Below are 23,858 nucleotides of genomic sequence, written 5' to 3'. Positions count from 1 at the left end.
GGAAAATGGCAACGGCAGAACGGGGCTTTTGATGATAAGTGAATGTGATCGCTGGACGTTAACGTAATGATTGTACCCTAAAAGGCTCGGCGACCATTTTTTACCCATTAGATTGTGCAACAAACCTCCAGCTTCATCAAAATAAAACGTACGATGTTTTCATCCCACGTATGATGTTCAGGCAGCTGCTCCTCCCCAGCAGAATTCCTACATCTGTGTCAGAAAAGCACATTAGCCAAATCTTAAACTTACACGAGTTAAAGTCTTTATTTGTGCCGAGTGTAGGTAAAGTCTGGAGTCTCATTATCAGGTTTCCTGTAGACACACGATGCTTAGCGATTCACTTCTATTCTGTTTGATTTATAGCACCATTAACAGCCAGTCATCTCCGAGGGCCCTGACGCTCCGAGCCGGTCGGCCCACGGTCGGCCAGTGTCCGGCTGACAGGCAACGGTCGTCAGCCTCTTTGTCAGCACTAGTGAGAACCAAGCCAGCGGCTTTTTGGCTGTTGACTAATATCAGCCAGTCTGATTGGCTGTTCAGTCCACGAGAAGAGACCACGGTATTAACAACAATAGTACAATTAGTAACTTGTTGATTAGTAGCTATGAAGCACCTGAAAATGGTGAGCTAGTCTGTCTTTGTCAGTTGTAGGTCTGGAGCCGGTTCACAAAGGAACGTTTTCAGCCTGGTGTTAAAAGTAAAGCGGGGGTCTCCCTCCTGAATCTGAACTGGGAGCTGATGGCTGAAGACTCTGCTCTCTGTCACTTTGTTTCTGCTTTACTGTGCTGTATTACCAACTACTGATTAACTCAAAGGTGCTGGCTTTCTGCACTTTGTGTTTCACTGTGGTTTATGGAGAAAATGAGGGTCCACCTGACGAGCTAATTGCGTCGGGTGAGAAGTGAAGCCAACTAAAGAAACTCCATGAATGAGACGTGAAGCTTTTGGAACTAATCGGAAAGAGTCCCGTTTGTATGACTCAACTTGCAGATGACCTGATCTGGATGACTGGAAATCTACTGATTGAAAGAATGAGGTCGCGAATATAAGCAGCTGAGATTCCCTTTGAAAAGCTGCCAGGCTCAAAGTAACACTTCTTCAGCTTTTGGGACACATGGATGGGATGAAATAATCTGATGGCTCGGGTTGGATCAGAGTGACTTCAGGGGAACTTGTGACTCTCTGCTCCTTTTCCAGTGACTGTGGATGGGAAAATACTCGTGTGCCTCTTGCAGCTTCACCCGCTGCCGGTTTAGGTGGCGTCTCCTGAGCCACAAATACAGACAGAGTTTTTCAGCATGTGTTTACTGAAAATTTAAGGATTTGATTCGAATCCTTCTCCCATAATTAAAAGCTACAGTGAGCAGCTCTTTCAGGAGCTGTTTGAAAATGAAACTAGATATCTGTGAATATTTATGTTTTCAGCAGGAACCAGTGGAGCTGACACGTTGTAAGGACGTCCACTGAGGCTCACGCACGAGCCCTCGGGGCCTTCAGATCCATGTCAGCGTGAACTGGGTCCCTGGGGGCCAACTCGCTGCAGCCCTGACGTGGAAGTGAAGAATGAAAGGTTTACAAAGAGAGAGCAAGTCTTATCTGAGCATCACTGACTGACAGTTTAGAGGCGCCCGTCACACGCTGTCCCATCAGCGGGCCAGAAAATTACCCACAGAGTGGGTAACTGTGGGGAGGGTGCAGGGGGTCATTCATAACATGAAAGGTTGTAAGTGGAGTTTCTCTTATTGATGTCTTGTTCATCTTTTGTGTGCTGTGACTACACTAATAAAGTTTGTGCTCTGTCTGAACACAATGTGTGCTCTGGTGTTGGGTGGTGTCAAACCTTTAAAGGGGCTCAGTCTCGGGCCTGTGATGGCCCCCTTCACGAAGCAGTGTTTTCCTGAGAGGCAGACGCGTCCTTAATTGCTTTCACAGAGTAAAGGAACGTGTTGAAGCTGCCGCTGGTCACGGGTCACACCATATACCGCCGTGTTACAGCCCCACGTGGACACGTTAACCCTGAGCAGCGGGATTCCCGACAGGAACCAGTTCCCCACATTCAGGGTCTGTTAGTCCCAGTCTTAGCGCAGTCCAGACCAGCACAGTCGGGCCTTTATCTCAGCTTTCGAGTTGTTTTTTATCAGCCTCATAACTCAACCTTTACAACATGAGCAAACATTCCAACGGTTTCGGCCTCCTGGCTGCTGGAGTCCGGTCCGAGCTGCTGCCTCAGTCTAATTGAATGAATTGTGAGCACGCAAGCATCATTCTGTGCTTCCAGCCTTCGTTTACAGGCTGCTGGAGCTAATGTGGTACCACAGAGCAAGAGAGACTCTTTAAACAGCTCTTTAATCAGCCTGTAGTTTGTCCTCATAATTCAGTTTCTTCTGATTCGGACATGTAGACATAACACAGACCACTGCACTACAGAGAAAATCTTGCATGATTCAAGCTGATTTATATTGTGACACATATGATTTTATTTCTTTGTCAGAAGCTGATTTTCCACATTTTGAGGCTGGAAAATACACTTGAAGATGAATTATCTAAGTGAGCTGCTGAGGTCTAGTTTGTTATATTTCCTTCCAGCTGAGATTCACGAGGATCGGTTTTAAAGGCGGCTGCTGCTGTTGTCGAGCGTCACGAAGCGAGTTTATAGAAACAAGCAGGACTGTAGAGAGCGGGTCCTGAGGAGAAGATGGATCAGTGTAAAGGCAGGTCGACAGCATCGAGCCGGGACAGTCAGAAAATAAACACGAGTCTGGCACCGAGAGAGCTCGTAAAAAACTCCTCTGGCAGTTTGTCTGTCTGCAGCTGGAGCCCTGCACCTCTGCAGCTATGCTACAGTCAACCCCATCACCACTGCTACAAACTAGGACACCATTTCCAGAAAAGCCGGGATGCTGCATTTCATGCAAACAGTAAGAATTCTACGATTTGCAAATCACCGGAAACCTTTTCTTTGACTGTGAGTAGGTTAATTATTAACTATTCAAAGCTAAAACTGAGAAATGTGGGGTTGCTTTTTAACGTTTGCTCAATTTTGAATGGGAAGGCAGCAGCACGTTTCCAAAAAGTTGGGAGAGGAGCAACAAAAGACTGGAAACGTTTAATGCTAAAAACAAAAAAACAGATGGAGCGATGTTTATCAAAAACCTTGACACTAAAGGTTCTCAGCATGAAAACTGGAAACAATTCACAGTTTTCTTTAGAAATGTCTGAAGGTTAATAATGGGGGAGGTCTAATAATGCTGAACTATGTGTCCATTTAGTCATTTAGCAGACGCTTTTATCCAAAGCGACTTACAAATAAGGTACAAGGCAGCAAGAATCCAAGTCAAGGAGAAAACATCAAAGCAAAGTGCTATCAGAAAGTTTGGTAGCTCGTTTCACCAATAACCAGACGACGGCTTGTTTATTTCAGCAACACATTGTCAAACCACCTTCTTCAGTGTGATATCAGCCTGGCTCAGTGGTAAAAGAGTCCCGCCGATGAACCGACCTGTCCCCCGCTGAAAACACTTAGTCTTGGTCTTTTTGACCAATGAGGTGCTGAATCTTTTCTTGATACAATTAAACGCCACTGGTCTCCTCCTTCCTAAAAGAACAGGTGATGCAACACAGTGGTGAACATCAAATTCAAACATTTCCAAAAACCACGTCAGAGGCTCAAACTGAGAAATTTGAACCTCTGACGTGAGACAAACAGTTGGTTTGAATCATTTGTAAATCTCTGCCTTCTCTTGTCAAGGCTCTTCTCTTCTGGAAATGGGGTTTGTACAGTTGTACAGTGCTTTAACCACGACAGGTGAGACTTGGTGTGACGTAAATATATTTAATGTAAATATGAAAACGAGCAAAAACAGCAGCTCCAACCGAACCTGCTGCTGCAGTCCCGTTGTAGCCCAGACCAGCTGAGCCAGTGTCAGTCTGACAGCTGGATCACTGCTTATCGTTACCACTGTACTGGTACTGTTAGTACTACTGCGTCCTGCGCTATATGAAGGGGTCTGTGTTTGTGCGTGTGTGCGCTTTAACAGCATGGGATGAGGGGGTGGGGGGTTCGGGTCCATATAGGAGGTCTGGAAGCGGAGCGGGATTACATCACCGCCCTGCTGGATATTTGGGTGCAGTCAGCGGCGCCTTCACTTTGGCTGCAGGAGGAGCAGAGGCAGCAGCCTGCGCGCCAACATGCGGACTGAGAGCGGCGTGTTTCGGGGCGCTGCGCTGTCTCACTGGGACCTGCCGACCTCAGTCTCGTCTTACGCAGTGACCTGGGTCACGGCCCCTGTCCGTGTGTCTGATGAGCCAGCAGAAGTCTGAAAGCTGCTGAGAAGTTTTTTTGTCCTCCCTCCGGTGTGAGCGCCGCGTCTGCTGCGCGCTCTCAGCCCGTTAGAGGCGCCGAGGGAACCGCAGCACCTTCGGTTCATTCTGAGAGGATTAGGTGAACTGTGGGACTGTGTGGGACCCGGGCCGGACACAGGGGACATGGATCACTGTTGTTGCTGGGCTGTGTTTCTGCTCGTTCTGTCTCTGGGCACGTGCCAACATTACTATCTCCTCCGTCCAGTGCCAAGTGACACTCTGCCCGTATTGGACATAAAGGAAGATCCGGATCCGCTGTTCGACCCCAGGGAGAAGGACCTCAATGAGACGGAGCTGAGGAGCGCACTGGGCAGCTTCTTTGACCCGCTCTTCATGTCCGTCTCCCCGCCGGAGGACAAATACACGGGGAACGAGGACGCGGGCGACGGGGAGATGCAGCAGAAGTTTACCGGAGCGATGCCCAAAGAGATCCGGGCCATTGAGTTCGAGGTCCAGCACGGCAAAAAGCAGAAGCCGAGCAAAAAACTGCGGAGGCGGCTGCAGCTGTGGCTCTGGTCTTACGCGTTCTGCCCGGTCGTTTACGCATGGAACGACCTGGGCACCAGGTTCTGGCCGCGCCACGTGAAGGTGGGGAGCTGCTACAATAAGCGGTCTTGCTCGGTCCCTGAAGGGATGGTCTGCAAACCTGCCAAATCCACTCATTTCACGATCCTGCGATGGCACTGCCAGCAGAGAAAGGGGGGGCTAAAGTGCGCCTGGATACCGGTCCAGTACCCCGTGATATCCGAGTGCAAGTGCTCGTGTCCAAACACACAAAGACTCCAACCCCCCCAGTTAATTTTCGGCTAAGAACAGAGACAGGAAAGTCTCCATCGTTCTGCTGTTTCGATTCCCGTGAGCAGAGACACTGTCAAGCGGAGAGACACTGTCCAGCGGAGAGACACTGTCCAGCGGAGAGACGCTGTCCAGCGGAAGGATGTAACCTTGACATTCGTACATGTTGTTTGTTGTTATTCTTCATATACTGTTCATAACCCAGTTCGCTGTATTTCCAATGTATCAACGTTGTACCCGTGTGTATTTAGAAAGCAGAACCACGTGTGGATCTGCTCACATCACTGACACAGACACGGTACTTTGTCTGTGGTCCTGTTCTTCACCAAGTGTCCGTTCGGATCCGGACTCCTGAAATAAAAAGGGACAGTTGCTCCGTGAACCTCAGGATCTGTGTTGCTTTATTTTGTGTTGATTCAGTGCTGCAGTAAAAGTACTACGATACAAGTAAAAGTCCTCTAAGGTATTACTCAATATAATCAGGACATGTACCTGTGAAGGTAAAACACACTTACGATGCACTTACACTTTTATTACTGATGATCAGTAGTGACCGGTACAGGTGGTGCAGCACCAGAAAGTGGAAATACTCAATGCAAATACCTTTAACTGGGAATAAAGTAATAAAGGAGTAGAGCCCTGTGTAAAATTTATATATTTTTTTTATCACAGAAGGAAAATGACTATGAAGTGATCCCACAGAGACACAAGGACCAAGACAAGACAAAACAAAGCATGAGACAAAGACATGGTGCAATGAACTACAGGTTCATTTTCAGATTTTTCTTTGTGAGAAACCAAAAGTCAGGTTGATGCACAGGTGATGAAACTACATTTCCCATGAGCCTCAGCGGCTGCTGCTGCTGCTGCTGCTGCTGAGAAGAAGCTACTTTTAGCCGTTTGTAACTGTGTCTCTGCTGTTAGTGCGGCTAAATCTGAGGCTCTGTGATTGGGTGTCTGTTACTGAACTGCATCTTGGGAGTTGTAGTTTTTTTTGTCTTCATTGTGAGGAAGCTGCTCTGAAAAGGAATTCAGGTATTGCTGTGGATACAAGTAACTAAGTACATTTACACAAGTACTTGAGCTCAGTATTCTTCTGCTCCATTTCTCCAACAGCTGTAGATACGTCTTACATTGAGATTTGACAACAGGAAACAGTGAGACAATCCACACAAAGTCTGGAGAAAGAAGCAGAGATTTTCTCTGTCACGTTTCATTAGAAGCAAAGATTAGTTCAAGATTCAAACTGATGCAGAGCAGCAGAGCAGCCTCCTCCGGTTTGTCTGGAGTTGTTCTTATTTGACTGATTGTTACTTTTGCTTGAAGTAACATTTGAATTCTGGATGATCATGTTTTATTATCTTTCTGTTGAGGACAAAGTGTCCATTTGAATCCGAGCTCCGCAGGAATGTTTCTCATCTCTGTGGAACCAGAGGTCGAACTCGAGCTTTGTTAAAAACCAGACTGTTTTCTGCTGCAGCTCCTGAACAAAGTCTGTGGCTGATGTGACCCTGCAGCTCCGTTATGACGACGCTTGGATTCTAATTCATGTCTTTATTACTTGCTGTGCACAGTAACTTCCTGTGATCTGTCGTTCGTCTCAGGCAAACAGTGAGGAGGAGGTGGAGGTGTGTGTGTGGGAGGGGGGTGAAACGGGTTTCAGGTCGAGGTCAGGCCCGCCCGCCTTTGATGTGTGAGCTGGTTATCATCCGTGAGGCTCGCTGTCCTTGGTCCTTCTCCCGCCGTCCACCTCCAGACTGCAGCTCACAGAGGAAACAGTGTATCACCGGACGTCACACTGATAACAGGAAAACACACACGTCCATAAATCCAATCATTGAGAACTCGGCTCCACTGTGGGAACACGACCCCCAGCAGCTTCTCTTCTGCCTTTTGTACTTACACACACACTCACACACACTACTGCATTGGGGACACCTGTCCAACACAGCAGCTGGGCCATGAATTCTCCTTTAAGCTTCCAATTTCTTTGAGTTTTGAGGTTGAATCTGTCAGAAAGGAGAAACAAATTCTTTGTGTTTGTTATTGAGCTTGTAGTCGGTGGTGGTTGGTGGTTCTAAAGTTTTGGCCCCCTCCTCCATTAGTAGAAAGTCCTGTCCTCGTCTCTCATTGGTTTTACTCCCGTGCGGCCTTTTTTCCTCCTCCGTGTTCGTGCATCGTTTCCTCTCATCGTTTAACGCAGAGCAGTACAGCAAACGTGAAACTGGGAGTGTGCTAGTGTGAAGACACGTTGGGACACGTTCACTAACAAAACGGTTCACAATAGGTAGAAATAAATGACACTGGGCAATTTTATTACGTCAGTGAGGAGACAAAAATATTAGAAACTTTAAAACTGTCATGTACTATACCACTACATATATACACATATAAAACATTATTAAGTACTTATTACTCTTAGTATCTGAGGACAGACTGTGTGTTGTTCCACCATGTTGAACGCAGTGTCTCTCTGTGTTTGGAATAGAAAATGCTCCTTACTGTTTGGTGGCAGCGTCCACGATTAGGACAAAGAACATATGTGTGATCAGACAAGGTGACCTATCACAGGAAGTGGCTCCTTTTCCCACTTTGATTGTGACACGTGAATGCAGCAGCTGCTTCAAATTGATGTGTGACCTGTGGGACAATTCCAACCATGTTCATCCAATTTTACTCACTTTAAAAGCTCAAAAGTAATTGGACCAGGTTTCAGGTGTTTCTTTTAGAATCGGTTCTCCTTCAGTGAACAAAGCCGCACGAGGCTGAAAAAAAAACCCAAATCAAATTTATTACAGCAGGATTAAAGATTTAGTTCATTCTTATAAAAAGAATTAGTCGGGAACATAAAAGACGTCAGCAAACAACTAAGGAAGAAGAAAACTCAGATGGTTCATCTGAAGATCAGCTGGTCTTCACTGTGATGATGTCAGAACAGTCAGAGTCTGAACAATGACCTACAGTCTGGAGCTGAGTATATACTGTGTAATCAGAGAAGTACTTGCAGTACAGTGTCATTTATTACACTTTGTGTCCTCCTTGTCCCCGCCAGCCTCCGTCCTCAGCTCTTTGTGTGCATTAGCTTCCTGTGGTGTTCATGAACCTCGTCCTGTCTTACACTCACGGGAACAGCTGCACTGTGAAGACAAACTGTGGACAGCTTGGACAGGTAGGACACGTGCGAGGAAGTCGGATGTCACAGCGAAACGTCTCAGAGTTCTCACTAGTGCGCGAGGAGACAGTCGGCATCAGCAGTCGCCAGTTTCCACCCACACACACATCAGGAGCTGCTGTGTCAGGACTGTTCCACGTCCTCTGTCTGTCTCTTTAATCCACATTGTGCTGGAAGCTGGAAGCAAGGAAACGTCCGCAGAGCAGAAGTTCGGTCTTGTCCCCTGGGAGTCTTTGAATGATGCCACGAAATCTCCTTAATTCTCTGCAAATTCACATTAAGAAACTTTATTCTCAGAGTGTTGAACATAATTTGTTTTACACAGTGTAAAACGTGGACGAGGCTGCTTCACGTACCCAGTCATCGCAGTGACCTGTGAGTTCACGTTTGGAAGCTTTCGTTAAACATTATGTCCCAACTTTTCCGGAAACCGGGAACTGTATTTTCTAATTCTCCAGGCGTGTGTGTGTGTGTGTGTGTGTGTGTGTGTGTGTGTGTGTGTGTGTTACTGATATGTTATCTATCAGCATCGTCTGAATGGTCATTTGTAACCGTCGCTCACATTTTTAGACTAATTAGTCCAAATGACTTTCTCTCCTGAAGACAAGCTTTAGCCCAGATTAGCTGTTATTTTGTCCATTTGTTCATAACGTCCACCAGTAATAAAAACCATGGACTTCACCATGAAACGCAGGAATTAAATCAGCTTTTACTTTGGAATGTTCGTCAAACACTGAACTTCCTGTGTGTCTGAGAACAACTACAGGTGTTGAAAGTATTTTTTTTGTATCACAGCAGTGATTAGATAAAGCTAATACTTGCAGTAATTGTACTACTTAAACTACTACAAAGCCAAACTAAAACAATCCACTAAAAAGTTCTCACAGTTCCTCAGTCATCAGTCACCCAGCAGGACTGGAGCGATTTCAGTCTGCACCAAAGAACCACAGACACAGCTGGACGGATAATGACACTTGTTTGATCACTTTGCATATTGGGGCGTTGGGGGGGTATCAATGGATTCTCTTCATGTTTTGGTCAGTTCACATCAATATGAGCAGTAAGGGGAGACAGAGGATCTGGCCTGAGACCCTCCACCCCGATTTCGGAGTCACATGTAATTAACAATGAAAATCATCTAAAACAAGATCTTGTTCACAGGACAGTCTGTAAACTGTCCGACGGCCACGGGGGGGCAGTAGTGTGTCACTGTCAGCATTCACCGCCCCATCAACATAAAAATCCAGGTTTCTGCAAAGGAGCATCAGGACAAAAGTAAAAACATCTTCCTGCACTGCAACATGCTGCAACTGTGTGTATGTTAGCTGAGAGGGATGGAGGCCTTGGGGGGGGGGCAGAAGGGGGCGATCACACTGCCCCACACTGTTCAGACTGTTTATGCATACCAGTGTGCTGTGAGGGCCCCTCTGTCACAGCCTGTTTGCTCAAACTTATTTTGGGAAAATTCCACCTCTCGGCACAGCTCTGGCCATAAATCAGTGAATCTGCAGCTCTGTCTCACACACACACACACACAGCTGTAGACATCACGTGTGAGAGTTACTACGACTCTTTCAGCCTGACAGGTGATGACAAGGTGTCGTCATGGCTGCGTAATTCATCCACTCAGTCGGCTTGTTAATCAGTTCACTCATTCTTTGTGTAGATTATTAATCAGCCATTAAACTGGATTTGTTAACACGTTAACTCGGCTGATGAATTTGCTTTCTGTTTATTAAAAAGGTTGCTGGGGTTTTTTCTGTCACGCTGTCATTTTAGTTTTTACGTCAGAACATTTTTAAATTATTGATACTCAGTGAAGAGGAACCAAGTGTTCACTCTTCAAAACATGATCGATTAACTTACTTCATAAAAGTAGAAATTAAAACAAATTAACAAATTGAAAAAAAAATTAAGTATATAACTAATTACTACAGTATATTTGCCTTTGTTCTTCTTTTTAATGTATCAACTTTATCATTTTTTATAGTGTTTATAAAATGTATTCTTTAAATCTGACTGTAGCATTTTTTGAACCGAATGCTCTGGTCTGTTCCTCCTGCTGCTCACAGGTTGGAAGCTGCCACATAATGAACTGGGATGTTTTCCTGGGAATATTCAGCTCCTGTCACTTCCCAGTTGGTTGTTACTCTGTTTGGCTTTTTGGACACTGGGACTCTTTGGTTCTGGATCAGTTTGCTTTTGTCTGTGGCTTCAGTTCAGTCTGGTTCCTTTGCATGTTAAGAACGTAAAGCTGCTGCTGTTCTTCCTGACACCTATTAAGCACTTTGTCATAATTTGTTTCTCTACCTGCTCTTCCCTGCTGGTGTGTTCAGGTTTAGCTCAAAGCCACAACCTACACCTTCATGCTAAATCTGACCACTTGCACGTTTTCATTTACATTAGATTTTCCTGGCGGTTTCCTGACCTTTCAGAGACAAGAAACTCGAAGCAAAGTGTATAAGAATAAATGTTTTGGTTTTGTGAGACGTCTAAATTATATATAAATATTTATGTCAGCATTCAGTTGTTTCCTATATGTAAATTAGCTATTTGAACCTGTGGTTCCTGATCCTACAAAGAGTCGATGAGTTGTAGCTTTAAGTTTAAGGACTTGGTGCTTTATCTAAAACAGCTTACAAAAACCAAAAACTCCAGACTCACATCAAACCATCTGGACTCTTGTTAGAGAACAAAGACTAATTAACATTACTTATCTGTGTAATAGTGTGTAGTGTCCCTTTCACTCCATGTTGACACCTGTGCTCTTAACTTTCCCACAGTAACGTGCTGGATTTTACACACAGCAAACATACAACCTGGGATCGATTCCCCTTTTTTCCTTCACACTCAATCAGGCCAGCTGTTGGTTACACAGTTGTCCACGTACCACAGGATCAAGGGTTCGATCCCCCGTCCCAGCTATGTGTAGAAGTGTCTCTGGGCCACAAGCTTCATCCTTTCAGTGTCAGACTGTGACATCTGCTGGTGACAGTCTAAACAGCAGACGCTCATCAAACACACTGTGATGTGACTCTGCTGCTCTAAATTACTCCACTACAAGTAGCAGTGCCACTTCAAATTCTCCCTCAGGTATTAAGTACCGTCTGAAGAATATACGTTTAGGTCCTAAAGTAGCAGTGCAACAGTAAGAAAGTGTTTTCTGTGAGTTCCCTGATGTAACACATTTAACTCTGTTGATAACATGAATGCACATGTTCTGGCACAGATTCAGACTGAACCACTTCAAAAACCTGATTTCACACTAGTAACTGTGAATCATCATCATCATCAAGATTCATTTTTCTTCCCTCACTATTTGAGCCTTTAGTTCGTAGCAAATAAAAAATTAAATGTTGGAGGAAACATAGCAGAGAAATTAAACACTGTATTAGAAACAAATACAAAAGTATATGATTAGAATTATTGACCCATTAAATTGGAAACATGCAAGTAACTAAAGACTAAAAACTTTATAAAAGTTTTAAGTATCATAAATGTGAACACTTAAGTACAGTAGTGATTGTATTTAGTTTACTTTCCAGACCTTTTTCTGCTTATGATTTATTTCAAACCTTGGACATGAGGCACACAGGCTACATGTATGAAGCTAGTATGAGCCAATAGGAGCACCAGATAGATATCAAATATGGGATGGAAAAAAAATATTTACAAATATAAATTAACACATAACCAATTGCAAAAGACACTGTGATGGCAAATGGTAGAAAATTGGCAAAAATAACATCATGAATTATCTTTTTTTTTTTTTTTTTTTTTTTTTTTTTAAAGATGATAAGAAATCAGCTTACATTGATACTGTGTGTAGTGCAAGAAATACTGTCAATAATACAAATGAAAAACAAGATAATTCACATTCACCTTTGGTCCAAAGAGAACTGAAAGACGATTACAGAAGATGGATTAAAAAGTCACCGATCACAGACTTTGTTTTTTTTCCTTCCCCCCCCCCCCCCCCCAAGTACTTTCTTTAAACATGCTGCCCTGGATAAAGCCACATATTTAGTTTGGATAAAGGTCCAACGAGCACAAACGTTCCTACTCAAACTACTCATCACAAGCAGCTGAACGGTGGCAGTGAGTCCGATGATCCTGCTGTGAGGAGAACCTGAGGCACTGGAGAGGTGGTGTCGTACATCCATCTGTAGCTTTCAACCCCGTTGTTACACCTTCTACTAAAATGCAGTCTGCAAACTGAGAGAAGCAGCTCGTAGCCTTTAATCCATCAATAACCATATGAAATAACTGGCACCGCAGCATTTTCAACTGGGAAGTCAAAACGTGACGTCTACCTACTACTAATCTTTACGGGACAGAGCAGTTACATGACAACACGTACAGGATCGCTGTTATCACATGAAAACGTTCGATTCCACTTAAAGCCCTATCTACTGTGGAAGATCATGACATGAGCTTGAAAGCTCTGGAAAAAAACTGCTAATTACAGTACTTACAGGCCTGATTGTATCTGTCAAACTACTGCACGGTGCTGAATTCCTCTGAGCTCAACCGACTTCAGTGTGTGTTCACTTGTTTATTAAAGGACCTCTTCACTGATTTAGAACTTCCCTGTATCATAATATCTCTCTACTTCTAGCTGAAAAATGCCTCCAGATGACATAACTTGGAGGAACCTTTACTTCAGATTATGGAGTCTTGTTGGTCACACTATGGAGTTTGTATTCTCCATCTGATCTGCTAACAATGAAAAACTAGAACCAGAGAAGCTAGAACCAGAGAAATATTTTAATATAGGGAAGTGAGAGGGACGTTAAAGCATGAATGTACATTTACGCTTTAAACGAAAGCCATAGAAAGCAAGTTGAAAGTTAGTGAGCTACAATCCAGTTCTTTTTTTGTCTTCATATACATTTACGCTAACTATACCTGGATTCCTGCCTTTAGTCAACATGGTCTAAGGTACTGCTGTTGCTTTTATGTCCAGTGTGAGTTCTGCATTATGGTTGGTCGGTTCATCTGCACAGCTTGAGAGTAAAAGTCCTGGTTCTGGCCCTGCAGAAAAACCTCCACCCAGCTTTCTAGCTCAGAAACCACGACTGTCTTCAGTGGAAATGTTAGCGTTGAGGTTTTTACAATACGAATGTTAATGTAAAAGCTTCACCACAAACCAAATTTCCTATTTTTTCCTTCTCAGTACACAGACTGTATTTTAGTATCAGATGTAAATGGGGTCTAAACATCAGGGTTCCTACATTGTTTTTAAAAATTCTCGACCAAAGGGAATTTGTATCGTCGACCACTTCTGTAACATCTGTATTGAAAACGTATCGCCTTGTTTGAAACATTCTTCCCAAACTTTTGTGCAAGTGTATAAGGAGCTGGGAATGACAGAGTGGTGTAGGAACCCTGAGAGCTGTTGAAGAGTGTTGTGAGACAGTTTTGTCCAGCTCAGCTCTGCACACTGAGGCACAATCACACACGTCCTTCAGTGATTTCGGGAGTTGAAGAATCCCACGCTGGTTGGCGACTCCTTCACCGTCACTGTGATGAAGTTGGCCGTGACGTCTGTGACAAACACGTGCTCCAAGAGGCTCCGGGTCGGCCTCCAATCCGTCTCAGTGTCCGACTCTGTGGCGTTGTTGCCGAGACTGGGCCTGCTGTTGTGGGGATACAGAGAGGCGTCAGGCTCAGATTCGCTGCTGCTGGTATCGTCCGAGTCTCCAGTGCTGAGTTCGTTCAGGCTCCTGTTCTGAGAGCTCAGCCCGTGTTTTCTCTCCTCCTGCCTCCCACTGCCGTTCCCTCGGCCTGAACTGCCTTCAGCCAAGGTCTCCTTCCCCCTATCCTCTCTTAGCCTCCCATGCTCTGCGATGCCACCTACTGCCAGACCAGAGCGCTGTCCTCCAGCTGAAGTTCGCGTGATACCCCCGACTCCTCCTTTAACAACAACACTGCTGCCGCTCCTTAAGCTTGACCTCGCTACAGCGCCGCCCGTGTTGTTTCCCTGAAGGGTGCCGCTGACCGGAGGCTTGCTGACGCTCTGCAGGTTCAGAGCTCGGAGGCTGAGCGCCTGGTTGGCTCGGTCTCGAGGTGTGGGCGAGGATGATGACGACGGTTTGGAAAGGCCCGAGTTCTGCTGCTTGTGTTGAACTAACCCGGTCTGACCTCCAACACCCTCCTGCCTCCTCTGGCCCAGCGGGGTGCGTTGGATTGACGTCTGACCTCCTACAAAGCTGCTGTGCAAACCCAACGACCCCGAACCTCCGCCTGGTTTTACAGGAGACAATTTAAAGCCGTTTCCTCTGCTGCTGCCCGATTCTGAGATGGAGCACTTCAGGTCAGACATAGAGTTTTTACTTTGTCCTGAAGGGCTGGCTTTAACGTGGGAGGATGACCCAGAGGACAGAGAGGAGGTGGACAGGGAGCGGTTGGTCCAAATGCAGCTGAGCGATCCAGGTTTGGAGGCGGCTGTCTGTGAGAAAGAGCTGGTGGAAGAGGCTTCATCTCTGGAGCTCCTGCTCAGGCCGGTGTAGGTGAAGCTGGCTGGCTGCAGCGGCTTCTTAACCCCAGGCCGTAGGTCGTCTCTGAGCGGTCTGAGCGGCTGTGGGTGCCGTGGAGGTGGGGGGAGAGGTGCTCTGCTCTTTGCCTGTCTTAAAGCCCTCAGGTCGGGGGGAAGCGGCTTCCTCCCACGCTTCTTTTTGCGTGGAGGATCTGGTTTGGCCAGCATGATCTGGGGCCTCTTCTGGGGAACTGGGTGGACTCGAGGGCTGGGTTTCGCCTTTTTATTGTGATCTTCATCCTCAGAGGAAGAGGAGGAGGCGGATGATGAAAGGCCAGAGGAAGAGGAGGACGAGGAGCGGCTGTCTTTGGTGGCAGTTGGTACGGGCTGCTGAAAAAAAGTCAGAATATGTCAGAAATTGTTAAATCTGGAGAGAGAATCAGCAAACTGAGGTACTGTGAATTTACCAGAATCTTCCGTGGACGTCCTCTCGGCCTCTTTCCTTTCTTCTGGAACAGCAGCTCCCGCTCTTGTTCTCTATTGTGACACAGGACAGCATTAAGATCAACCATGCAGAACTGATGGTAAAATAAAAGAGTGGAGGCTGTTTCCTAAGTCAACACTGAATAAAGTCCATGTGACAAACGTCGGAGCAGATTTGTCAAATTGATCGCGCTGATTGTCTACAGTTTGTCCATGTTTTTAATGTGAAGACCATTCAATCTTCATTTGAATGAAATGTGTTTTAAAATAGTTTATAATAGCTTTTACTTTGCTTCTCTTAGCTCACTGCATTTTCAGATCAATCAACCTGTTCTCTCACTGAGACTTGACAAATGTAAATCTTTCCTTTATTGTTTAAAAGTTTGATTTTCTAATTTTAGTTCTTTATTTTAAATGATAACTTGTTGTTTATCTGTAAGGATATATGATAAAAGCAACTTTTGAGCAGAGGTCCAGCCTAAAATAGTTAAGAGATAAAACAAATCTCAAATGGTGAAACAAAACTGATGTGCAAAATGTGCATCTTCAGACTGATTAGACCGATCAGATAAAACATTGCTCACCTTTTTTTTAATGATCTAAGTTTGTACCCATGTTATTAATATATGCATGAATGTGGGAAAAAAAACAGGCACAATAAAGACATACCGACAAACCTAATGATAAACATGTGACCGAAAATCATAAAACAGACCTTTTGTGAAATGCTGCCAATAACCTCGGGTCCAAAATATTTTCCTCTGGCTCCCAACTGTTGTGCCTGAAAATGTCAACAGAAATTATCAAACCCATAAATGATGTTATACGTTATGTGAATAAATTTAAATCTTACAAGAAATTTGCAAAATAACAAAAGCTATAAAAAAGTTGAGTTTTGCTGTTGATGTTTTAGTTTTGTTATTGCTACTGACTAAATTAGTGAATTGAAGAAATAATATAAATAAAATGTTGATGATTTCTCACAGTAACTAGTCAGAAACCACATTTGTGAAGTGGTTCTTGAATCTGTACATGAATCAAACTTTATTAATGAGGCACACGTGGAACAAATCTGGATCAGACTTCATTCATCTTATCAACAGCCGCTTCAGTAGCGATTCAAATACTTTGTTTTTATCAGGAGCTCAAAGAAATCATTTCTTACTGCAGCATTACCTCGTACTAATGGAGTATAGACTTTAAAGTTGTATTTTGAGTAGAGTACTTTAGTACTGAGTGTGTTTGTTTTTCGTAGCAGGCTAAATGATGGGTACAGTTGCCCTAATAGGATCCACACACACTCGAATGTGATGAATGTTTGCAGCCCAGCCGGTGCCGTGATGGCCTGGGAGCACGGGGACTACAGATTTATAGAATCACTGTGTATTGTGAGCACGAGTTCGACATTTAACCGCATTTTCTTTAGGTTCTGGTTGAGCTCGGGCTGATTCCAGGTGACCCAGCCGAGCCTGCAGTTAATGCTGGTACTAGCATCAGCTGCTCGGTGTTTAAACGGCACAGAAAACACAGACACGGCTGCGTGTTCATCAGCCCGTGTGATAAAAAGAAATTGGGCTTAATTCTCCACTGGGGGTGCGGTTAACCCCCGGCAGGAGCGTAAACACCGAGCCCAGACACGCATTGTCTGGGGCCATTTTTCGGTGAATGTGTCGGCTAGCCCGGAGGCTAGCTAGCGTTAGCTACTCACTTGGACGACCACCCCCTCCACTTCACCAGATACTCAAACTTGCCCTGTGGGAGAGAACACAGCGTCAGAGAGGCAACGACAACCGGCTCGGTGAGAAGACGTGGCAGCGCTGAGCCGGAACCACGGGTTTCTTACCTTTCTCCGCCGCTTGCTGAGGATGCATTCCGCATCAAATACCTGGCCGACGGTGACCCCCTCCATTACTACAGCAGCCCCTCAAAACGGGCAGCTAGAGCGCGTTCTTGTCCTCGCACGGCTGCCGTAGCTCCTCTCCTCACAGTTGCTGTTTATCAAAATGGTAAATATCGCGAATGTGTTTTAACTGAAGCCCAATAATTGTAAAATTATTTTTAAAAGCAGGAATTGTACTAATAAAACTATATGTACAGTCTAACAGAGTAATTTATGAAAAGGAAAAAAAATGTTGGTTACACTGGTCAAACCAGTTTTTCAAGGTACAGGTGCTCTGAAAAACTGCCCTGCAGGATGAGAAAAGATGCACAAAAACTCGACAGAATGTGAATAGAATGATTGTAATTAAAAATACTATCAACGATACATTACATATGAAATCATTAAAAAATCCCATTCAGTCGTACATTAGGACATTTTATATTGCTATGCTTTGAGTGCTAAACCTTTTCTCCTATGCTTTTACGGCCCACAGAGCTCACGGCACATGCAAATAGACATAACACAAGTACGTTATGAAACAAAAAAAACCCACTTCAATTTGACAACAAGGGAATCAATTAAGAAAAGCGCATTTACATGTGTTTCCTCAGTCTGCAGTGCTGTGAGCTCCTAGGGCCACCGTAGTTTTTCCACACAAAAAGTACATGTTACCACAGTTTTGAAATACCGTTAAATATGAAGTATTTAATTGGAAATATAATGCATTTGTTGGGTATGCATTCTCAAGTTGAAGTGCTAAGGACATGCTCCAAATGTAATTTAAGTTCCAAAATATTTGTCAGTGATTTTTTTGTGTCAAGGATATTTAACTGCAAAGACGTAGGCAGACACAAAGGCAAACAAATGTGATGTAATGGGTATTACATTACATTGAGTATTATACGATGAAATAGTAAAGAAAACGTAAAGTACATTAAACGTGTGTTTAAGTACACTACATGACTATATGTACTCATTTATTTGTCTGGAAACAAAATGTGTCTTCGCGAAGACGGAACCTTTTGGCCTGGAGTTGAAGACGGAGCGAATAACGTGTTGTACAAATCTTTTACGTTTCCGCCGAATATGTTTGGTAATGTGTTGCAGTCCAGCAGTGAATGACAATCGAGTCCATCTTTGAAGGTAATTTTAAATATCTAAAGTTAACAGTCTGTATGACTGAATAAAGGTGATTTATGGTTTAGTTTTTACAAACTGTTACCATCCGGCGACTTCTACATCCTGTAGGTCAGATACAGTCGGAGACAGTATGTCTGATAAATAACGGCTTGTTTTGTTAAATGTGTTTTACAAATATTATAAATAAAAGTACAGTTAACTATAATGTCATATTGTCATGTTTGCCCGTCGTTAAATAACGCGAATCGCGAAAACGTCGATTTTAAATTCCAGAATTTATGATTTTATTCTCCTTGTTGATAACTGAATTACTGGTGTAACGCAGCCCGATTCACTTCCTTGTCTGCCTCCTCCCAACACGCAGGGATAAGAAAATAACAAAGGTCACAGACACAAAAAAGCAACAACAACAACATAAAAGTAAAATTCAGCTCAGCTCTAAAGTTTTGAACTACCGTTTACCTTCTTCTAAAGTAGTCTCCTCTGAGCTGCTGTGAACTTGTCCACTACAGTGTCGGAGCAGGGTTCAAGCGTGAATCTACGTTGACTGTTGCAGACAATGCCAGTGGGGCAGTATCTGACAATCCCTGCAGAAGCGTCACAATAATAAAAATATGTATAATACATTTTATTTGTAGGCGCCTTTCATGACACTCAAGGTCACCATACAGATAAATAATGATAGTGGAAAGTTTTGGAAAAAACCTACTTGGCCTCACCATAGTCACGCACAGCCACATACCCACCATCAGTGTTCCCGTTGCTGTTTTCTGTCCTGTTATGGCTTCTGTTTATCTCGTGGAAAAGCAGTGCCAATGTCAGGGTTTTTTAAGCCAGAGTCTGGCGACTTGACTAAACTTTTAATTCTGCATACGTGAACATCGATGCAGATGATGCTGCCCTTGTATTACTTGACGTTTCTCAGACGTCCTTCTCCAGCTCCTCCTGGGGGTTTCCAAGTATTCCCAGCCCAGATATTGAATTTGTCCAACATGTTTTGGGATTGCCCCAGGGTCTTATCCTGATAAGATCCCTGAGCCACCTCACCTCTTTGCTTCTGACGCAAAGAAGCAGCTGCTTTTCAGAGGAAGCTAATTTCAGCTGCTTCTGTTTGCAGTCTCAATTTTTTCAGTCACTAACCAGAGCTCCTGACCATAGCTGAGGGTTGGAACTTAAACTGAATGGTAAATTGGAGAGCTTGGCTTTCCAGTTCATTTTCCTCTGCGCCACAATATCTTGGTATAACATTCACATTGCTGCTGACGCTACACCAATTCCAATCTTAATCTTATGTTCTATTTAACCAAGATACTTAAACTCCTTGACTTGGGTCAAAGACTCCATGGTCTCAGATTATAGGTGCCAACTCTCATCCCAGCCACTGCACACTCTGCCACAAACTGCCCTAGTATATACTATTGCTACTGTGCAGAGTTGCCATTGTGTTTTGTGATAAACATGTGCAGAACATGTCTGTGTCCTCAAATGTTAGGTAGTTTAAACAGCAGCATGTGCATTTGCATGGAGTGGTATCACATTAATTAATTACAGGACAAACAGCTTGTATGACCCAAGCTGAAGCCCCCCTCCTAATCCTGATATGGACCCAGAAAGTATGAATTGGCCTTTATACTTGTGTGTTCATGAATCTGTGTCAGGCTGTAAGCCAGTAGTTGGAGGTGTGGTTTCTAGTTTCATGGTGTTGTGTTTTATTCAAACAATGGTCACTGAAACTGAGCAGGTAATGGTGAGTTGGAGCTAATACAGATGCAATTTCCACAAGGCAGGAAAGAGAGCAGACGATGGAGGAGAGAGAGTATGACCACTGAACTGATGGAGGCAGAAGAACTGAGTGGACCAGCCACAGTTGCTGGTGGTCTGCTTTGCTGCAACGCATAGTTGCATTTCCTGGGATGTTGGGGTTACACAAGGCCTATGGCATAGATTTAACACAAGTATAAATAAAGCTTTATGAAATTTAATTTTTTTGAAAAATACAAGTGCATTTTTGCTAAATCAGATATTGAAGGCTGACATTTGTTTCCATTCATACATCTCACAACTGGCATGGAACTTTTTCTAAGAAGCTTGGTGTTACTGAATTATAACTTTTTGGAATGGAGTTCGGAGGTGTGCTCTCATCAAGTGTTTTTTGGGGTTTTATTAGTTTTTATTGCAGGCTGCTGTTGATTGAATGACAGCCCTGTGGTCTTTGAGTCACTGTCTCAGATGGGATATAAATGTAGCCAACTGCTATATTCAGGGCTGGCTGATACGGTTTTTCTTCCCTCCAGGAGAGTGATCTTCAGTTGAGGACTGACTGCAGGACCAGTCATGCTGCTGCCTCTCCTGCTCCGTCCGTCTCTCCGCTGCCCTCAACCCTCTGTGCTGTTAACACAATGTATCCGGACGCTTCGGTGCGATGCGGCCAAGACACTGCACTGTCAAGCTGAACACCTGCTACGACGGAGGCTTCCTCTACGCTTCCACACACAGAACCGAGGAACCAAGAGCCGAAACAGAAAGACCAAGACTCAGGAGGAGGAGTGGAAAACCAGAAACAAGACGGTACTGACTTACATTGCAGCAGCCGGGGTGGGGATGATCGGCTTGTCATACGCTGCAGTGCCGCTCTACAGACTCTATTGTCAGGTAGGAAAGACAAAAGTCAAACATCCTAATTCTGATTTACTGGTCTTCACTGTGCCTCTGTGACCCCAATGGTTGTCTGTCAGGCTTCAGGGCTTGGCGGCACAGCAGTTGCCGGCCATGATGCGGACCTGGTGGAGACGATGAAGCCAGTGAAGGAGCGTGTCATTAGGATCACCTTCAACGCAGACACACATGCCAGCATGCAGTGGAACTTCAGACCGCAGCAGACTGAGATCTTTGTAAGACCTGGTTCCCCCTTAAAACTGTCTTGCATTTCTGCTTAAGTTTCCTATAACTGTCCCGTTTTTTTCAACGCAAAAAGTTTGAAGCATCCTGCTGATTAAGAGATATGGATTTTGGCTCATTTTAATCTATAACCAGTAATATTTTTATATGATTTCTGTTTTTTTTATTATTGTGGTTTAGGTGGTTCCAGGGGAAACGGCACTGGCATTCTACAGAGCCAAAAACCCCACTGATAAACCCATTATCGGCATCTCCACCTACAACGTGGTGCCTTTTGACGCAGGACAGTACTTCAACAAGATCCAGGTAAAGAATTAGTCCTGGTTTCACATGTTCCATTCAATTCATTTCTACTTATAAAGCACCAAATGACAACAGAGTCATCTGAAGGCACTTTTCAGTGTAAGGTCAAAACATTAGAGAATTATAGAGAAACCCAACAAATAACATATGGAGATTTTAGTCATACACACCAGCTTCTACTCCACTTAAAGTCAGGCTGTCACAGCTTTAGCAACAGAACATCTGTTTCAAGCTGCTAAACCCATGTTTCCTCACAATCTGTCCACAGTGTTTCTGCTTTGAGGAGCAACGTCTGAACCCCCACGAGGAGGTGGACATGCCCGTCTTCTTTTACATCGACCCAGAGTTTGACGAGGACCCCCGCATGGCCCGAGTGGACACCATCACCCTTTCATACACCTTCTTTGAGGCCAAGGAGGGTCAGATGCTTTCACTGCCTGGGTACAGCTACAAATGAGGGCACTACCAAAATACTGAACCAGAACCCTGCTGCTGGGAAACGGTGTAGGAGCCAAAATGATCCAAGTGTCCTTTTTTTGTTTGGTTTATTTTATTCTGGGAATGTGTGCTTCAAGACGCCAGCCACTACCATGAGACTGAAGAGCACTGTTTTTCAGCGTTTCTTCAGCCTTAAATAAAACAAGGAAAATATTAATAATAATTGCTGCGCCCCCCTTAGTCTTCATGTAAATAATCAGATTTTCACACGTCAAATGAGGATTTGCAAATGAGCACCTTATTAGTATAACAGATTCAGGTGTAATGAAACCAGATACATAGAGATTTCCCTGAGGATCAGTTTCAGCTAAAATACGATCGATCAGGATCTAATTCTTTCCTGAACTGAACTTGCATTTCAACCTGCTGCTACTTCACAGCTGGGCTCTACAGACCAACTTCCTGCTGCACAGGAGAGGGAACATTGAGATATTCAGACATTTACAGAAAAACTTGATGGGGACTTGTGAAATCGCAGCCACGGTGTGTCTCTATGGGACAGTCTGTAAATTCCACTGACAACAGTTTGTTGTCACTCACTGAGAAAAAACACTTATTGTTACAGCTAATGGTTAAATTGTTCAACAGTTAAATAAATCAAAAGATTAGAAAAAATGTTTGTCTTTTTTTTAGATAAGGAGTTGAATTTTAAATCAATTTTAACAAGACTGGAATTTAAAGAATTTGAATATTCATGTTATTCTTAATTTAATTTGTGTTCTGATTTCTAATTTCTTAATGGAAAATCTGATTTATAGTAACTGTGGTCACAGATGTAGTGAAAGTAAGGAAAACAAAGATTTAACTTTTTTTTTAAATGCAGAAGACGTAAACTGGAGCTTTAGTTCTAATAAAGATTTTCCGACTTTTGGTTTGTACACCAGGTGTCAGCAGAAGAGAAGAAACTTTAAGAACTGCGTCATTTATCATTTTATGTTTGCAGAAATGAGAAAACATGAACTCTTGTACATGTCTGTAATAATGAGAGGATTTTCAGATTCCTGCAGCAAGATATGAACCACTCAGCCACTTGTTTTTAATTCATATTCAGTGGTGAATGTTGATCAGTTTTTCATTTTTGTTCATCTAAAAAAATAGTCTTTTGTTGAGGTTAGAATATGATGCAAAGTAAAATATTACAAGGAAATATTTATATTAAAAACACAAGCTCAATATTTTACTACGTTAATATGATAATGTATATAATACGTTTCTTTTATGTTGAGCACTAATTCTTAAAAGCCAAGTGAGCATTCAACCCACTCTATAAGTGAGACAGCAAAACAAATAGAGGACGTCCTTCCACCAGATCCTGATCCAAAAAGCAACACAAATAACTTATCAGGCAAATAACCTGAAAATTCATATAGCAAATAAAATTTTAACAGACTATTAATGTCAGGAAATATAAGGCCTAGAGAAAAGTGGAGCTATTTTTATTGAGTTTCCTCTTGTGTCATGTTTAATTTTAACCACCAGTTCTTTGTTTTTTTTATTTTATTTGGAATATGTATAGTAACTACAGCCAAATGTAGTGGAGTAAAAGTACAATATTTGCCTCTGAAATAGAGTAAAAGTGTAAACTAGCTAAATTTGTACATAGATACTTGAGTAAATGTACTAAGAGGTGGAAAGTAATAAGTATATTAGCTTATGTAGGTGTTTGTACTTCAGTATTTCCTGCTGCTTCATACTTTGACTTCACCACATTTTAAGGCAAATGCGGTACTTCACCATATTTATTTGATAAGTACAGCTACAGTACTTTTCCGATTCAGATTAATAAAACCTATAAAATACATGTATCAGAGACAGTCTTTCAACTTAAGATTCATGCTTTTTTT

General features: G+C 43.5%; 3 protein-coding genes across 4 annotated transcripts; 2 read left to right on the top strand and 1 right to left on the bottom strand.

The window, feature by feature from the left end:
- Positions 1-4,040: 4,040 nt before the first annotated feature.
- nog3 (noggin 3) lies at positions 4,041-5,547 on the top strand. The gene has a single exon (XM_067488172.1). The coding sequence runs from the start codon at positions 4,489-4,491 to the stop codon at positions 5,173-5,175; it is 687 nt and encodes a 228-aa protein (XP_067344273.1). The 5' UTR covers positions 4,041-4,488; the 3' UTR covers positions 5,176-5,547.
- Positions 5,548-12,061: 6,514 nt separating this feature from the next.
- On the bottom strand, positions 12,062-17,430 carry LOC137105667 (chromobox protein homolog 2-like). 2 transcript variants are annotated; one of them, XM_067488170.1, is made up of 5 exons: positions 17,137-17,430; positions 17,002-17,045; positions 16,009-16,074; positions 15,278-15,347; positions 12,062-15,197 (listed from the first exon to the last, which is right to left on the bottom strand). In XM_067488170.1, the coding sequence occupies exons 1-5, from the start codon at positions 17,200-17,202 to the stop codon at positions 13,800-13,802; spliced, it is 1,644 nt and encodes a 547-aa protein (XP_067344271.1). In that variant the 5' UTR covers positions 17,203-17,430; the 3' UTR covers positions 12,062-13,799. The 2 variants fall into 2 exon arrangements, with proteins under 2 accessions (XP_067344271.1, XP_067344270.1); XM_067488169.1 differs by having other exon boundaries at positions 12,062-15,200; positions 17,137-17,428.
- Positions 17,431-18,205: 775 nt separating this feature from the next.
- On the top strand, positions 18,206-23,787 carry cox11 (cytochrome c oxidase assembly homolog 11 (yeast)). The gene is made up of 5 exons (XM_067488171.1): positions 18,206-18,318; positions 20,610-20,967; positions 21,051-21,206; positions 21,394-21,519; positions 21,785-23,787. Exons 2-5 carry the CDS (start codon positions 20,650-20,652, stop codon positions 21,971-21,973), a joined length of 789 nt encoding a protein of 262 aa, XP_067344272.1. The 5' UTR covers positions 18,206-18,318; positions 20,610-20,649; the 3' UTR covers positions 21,974-23,787.
- Positions 23,788-23,858: the final 71 nt, after the last annotated feature.

This window comes from Channa argus, chromosome 20 (assembly GCF_033026475.1).
Source record: "Channa argus isolate prfri chromosome 20, Channa argus male v1.0, whole genome shotgun sequence".
Lineage (NCBI taxonomy): Eukaryota > Metazoa > Chordata > Actinopteri > Anabantiformes > Channidae > Channa > Channa argus.
The sequence above is the reverse complement of the archived record's forward strand: the minus strand, read 5'-3'. Positions and strand labels throughout refer to the sequence as shown.

Excerpts from the sequence above, each read along its gene's own strand:
- nog3 (XM_067488172.1), top strand. The coding sequence starts at position 4,489 with ATGGATCACTGTTGTTGCTGGGCTGTGTTTCTGCTCGTTCTGTCTCTG.
- LOC137105667 (XM_067488169.1), bottom strand. The coding sequence starts at position 17,202 with ATGGAGGGGGTCACCGTCGGCCAGGTATTTGATGCGGAATGCATCCTC. Across the intron at positions 15,348-16,008 it reads TTGGCAGCATTTCACAAAAG|AGAACAAGAGCGGGAGCTGC; the intron begins GTCTGTTTTATG and ends GTGTCACAATAG. Across the intron at positions 15,201-15,277 it reads GACGTCCACGGAAGATTCTG|CAGCCCGTACCAACTGCCAC; the intron begins GTAAATTCACAG and ends ACTTTTTTTCAG.
- cox11 (XM_067488171.1), top strand. The coding sequence starts at position 20,650 with ATGCTGCTGCCTCTCCTGCTCCGTCCGTCTCTCCGCTGCCCTCAACCC. Across the intron at positions 20,968-21,050 it reads TCTACAGACTCTATTGTCAG|GCTTCAGGGCTTGGCGGCAC; the intron begins GTAGGAAAGACA and ends GTTGTCTGTCAG. Across the intron at positions 21,207-21,393 it reads CGCAGCAGACTGAGATCTTT|GTGGTTCCAGGGGAAACGGC; the intron begins GTAAGACCTGGT and ends ATTGTGGTTTAG.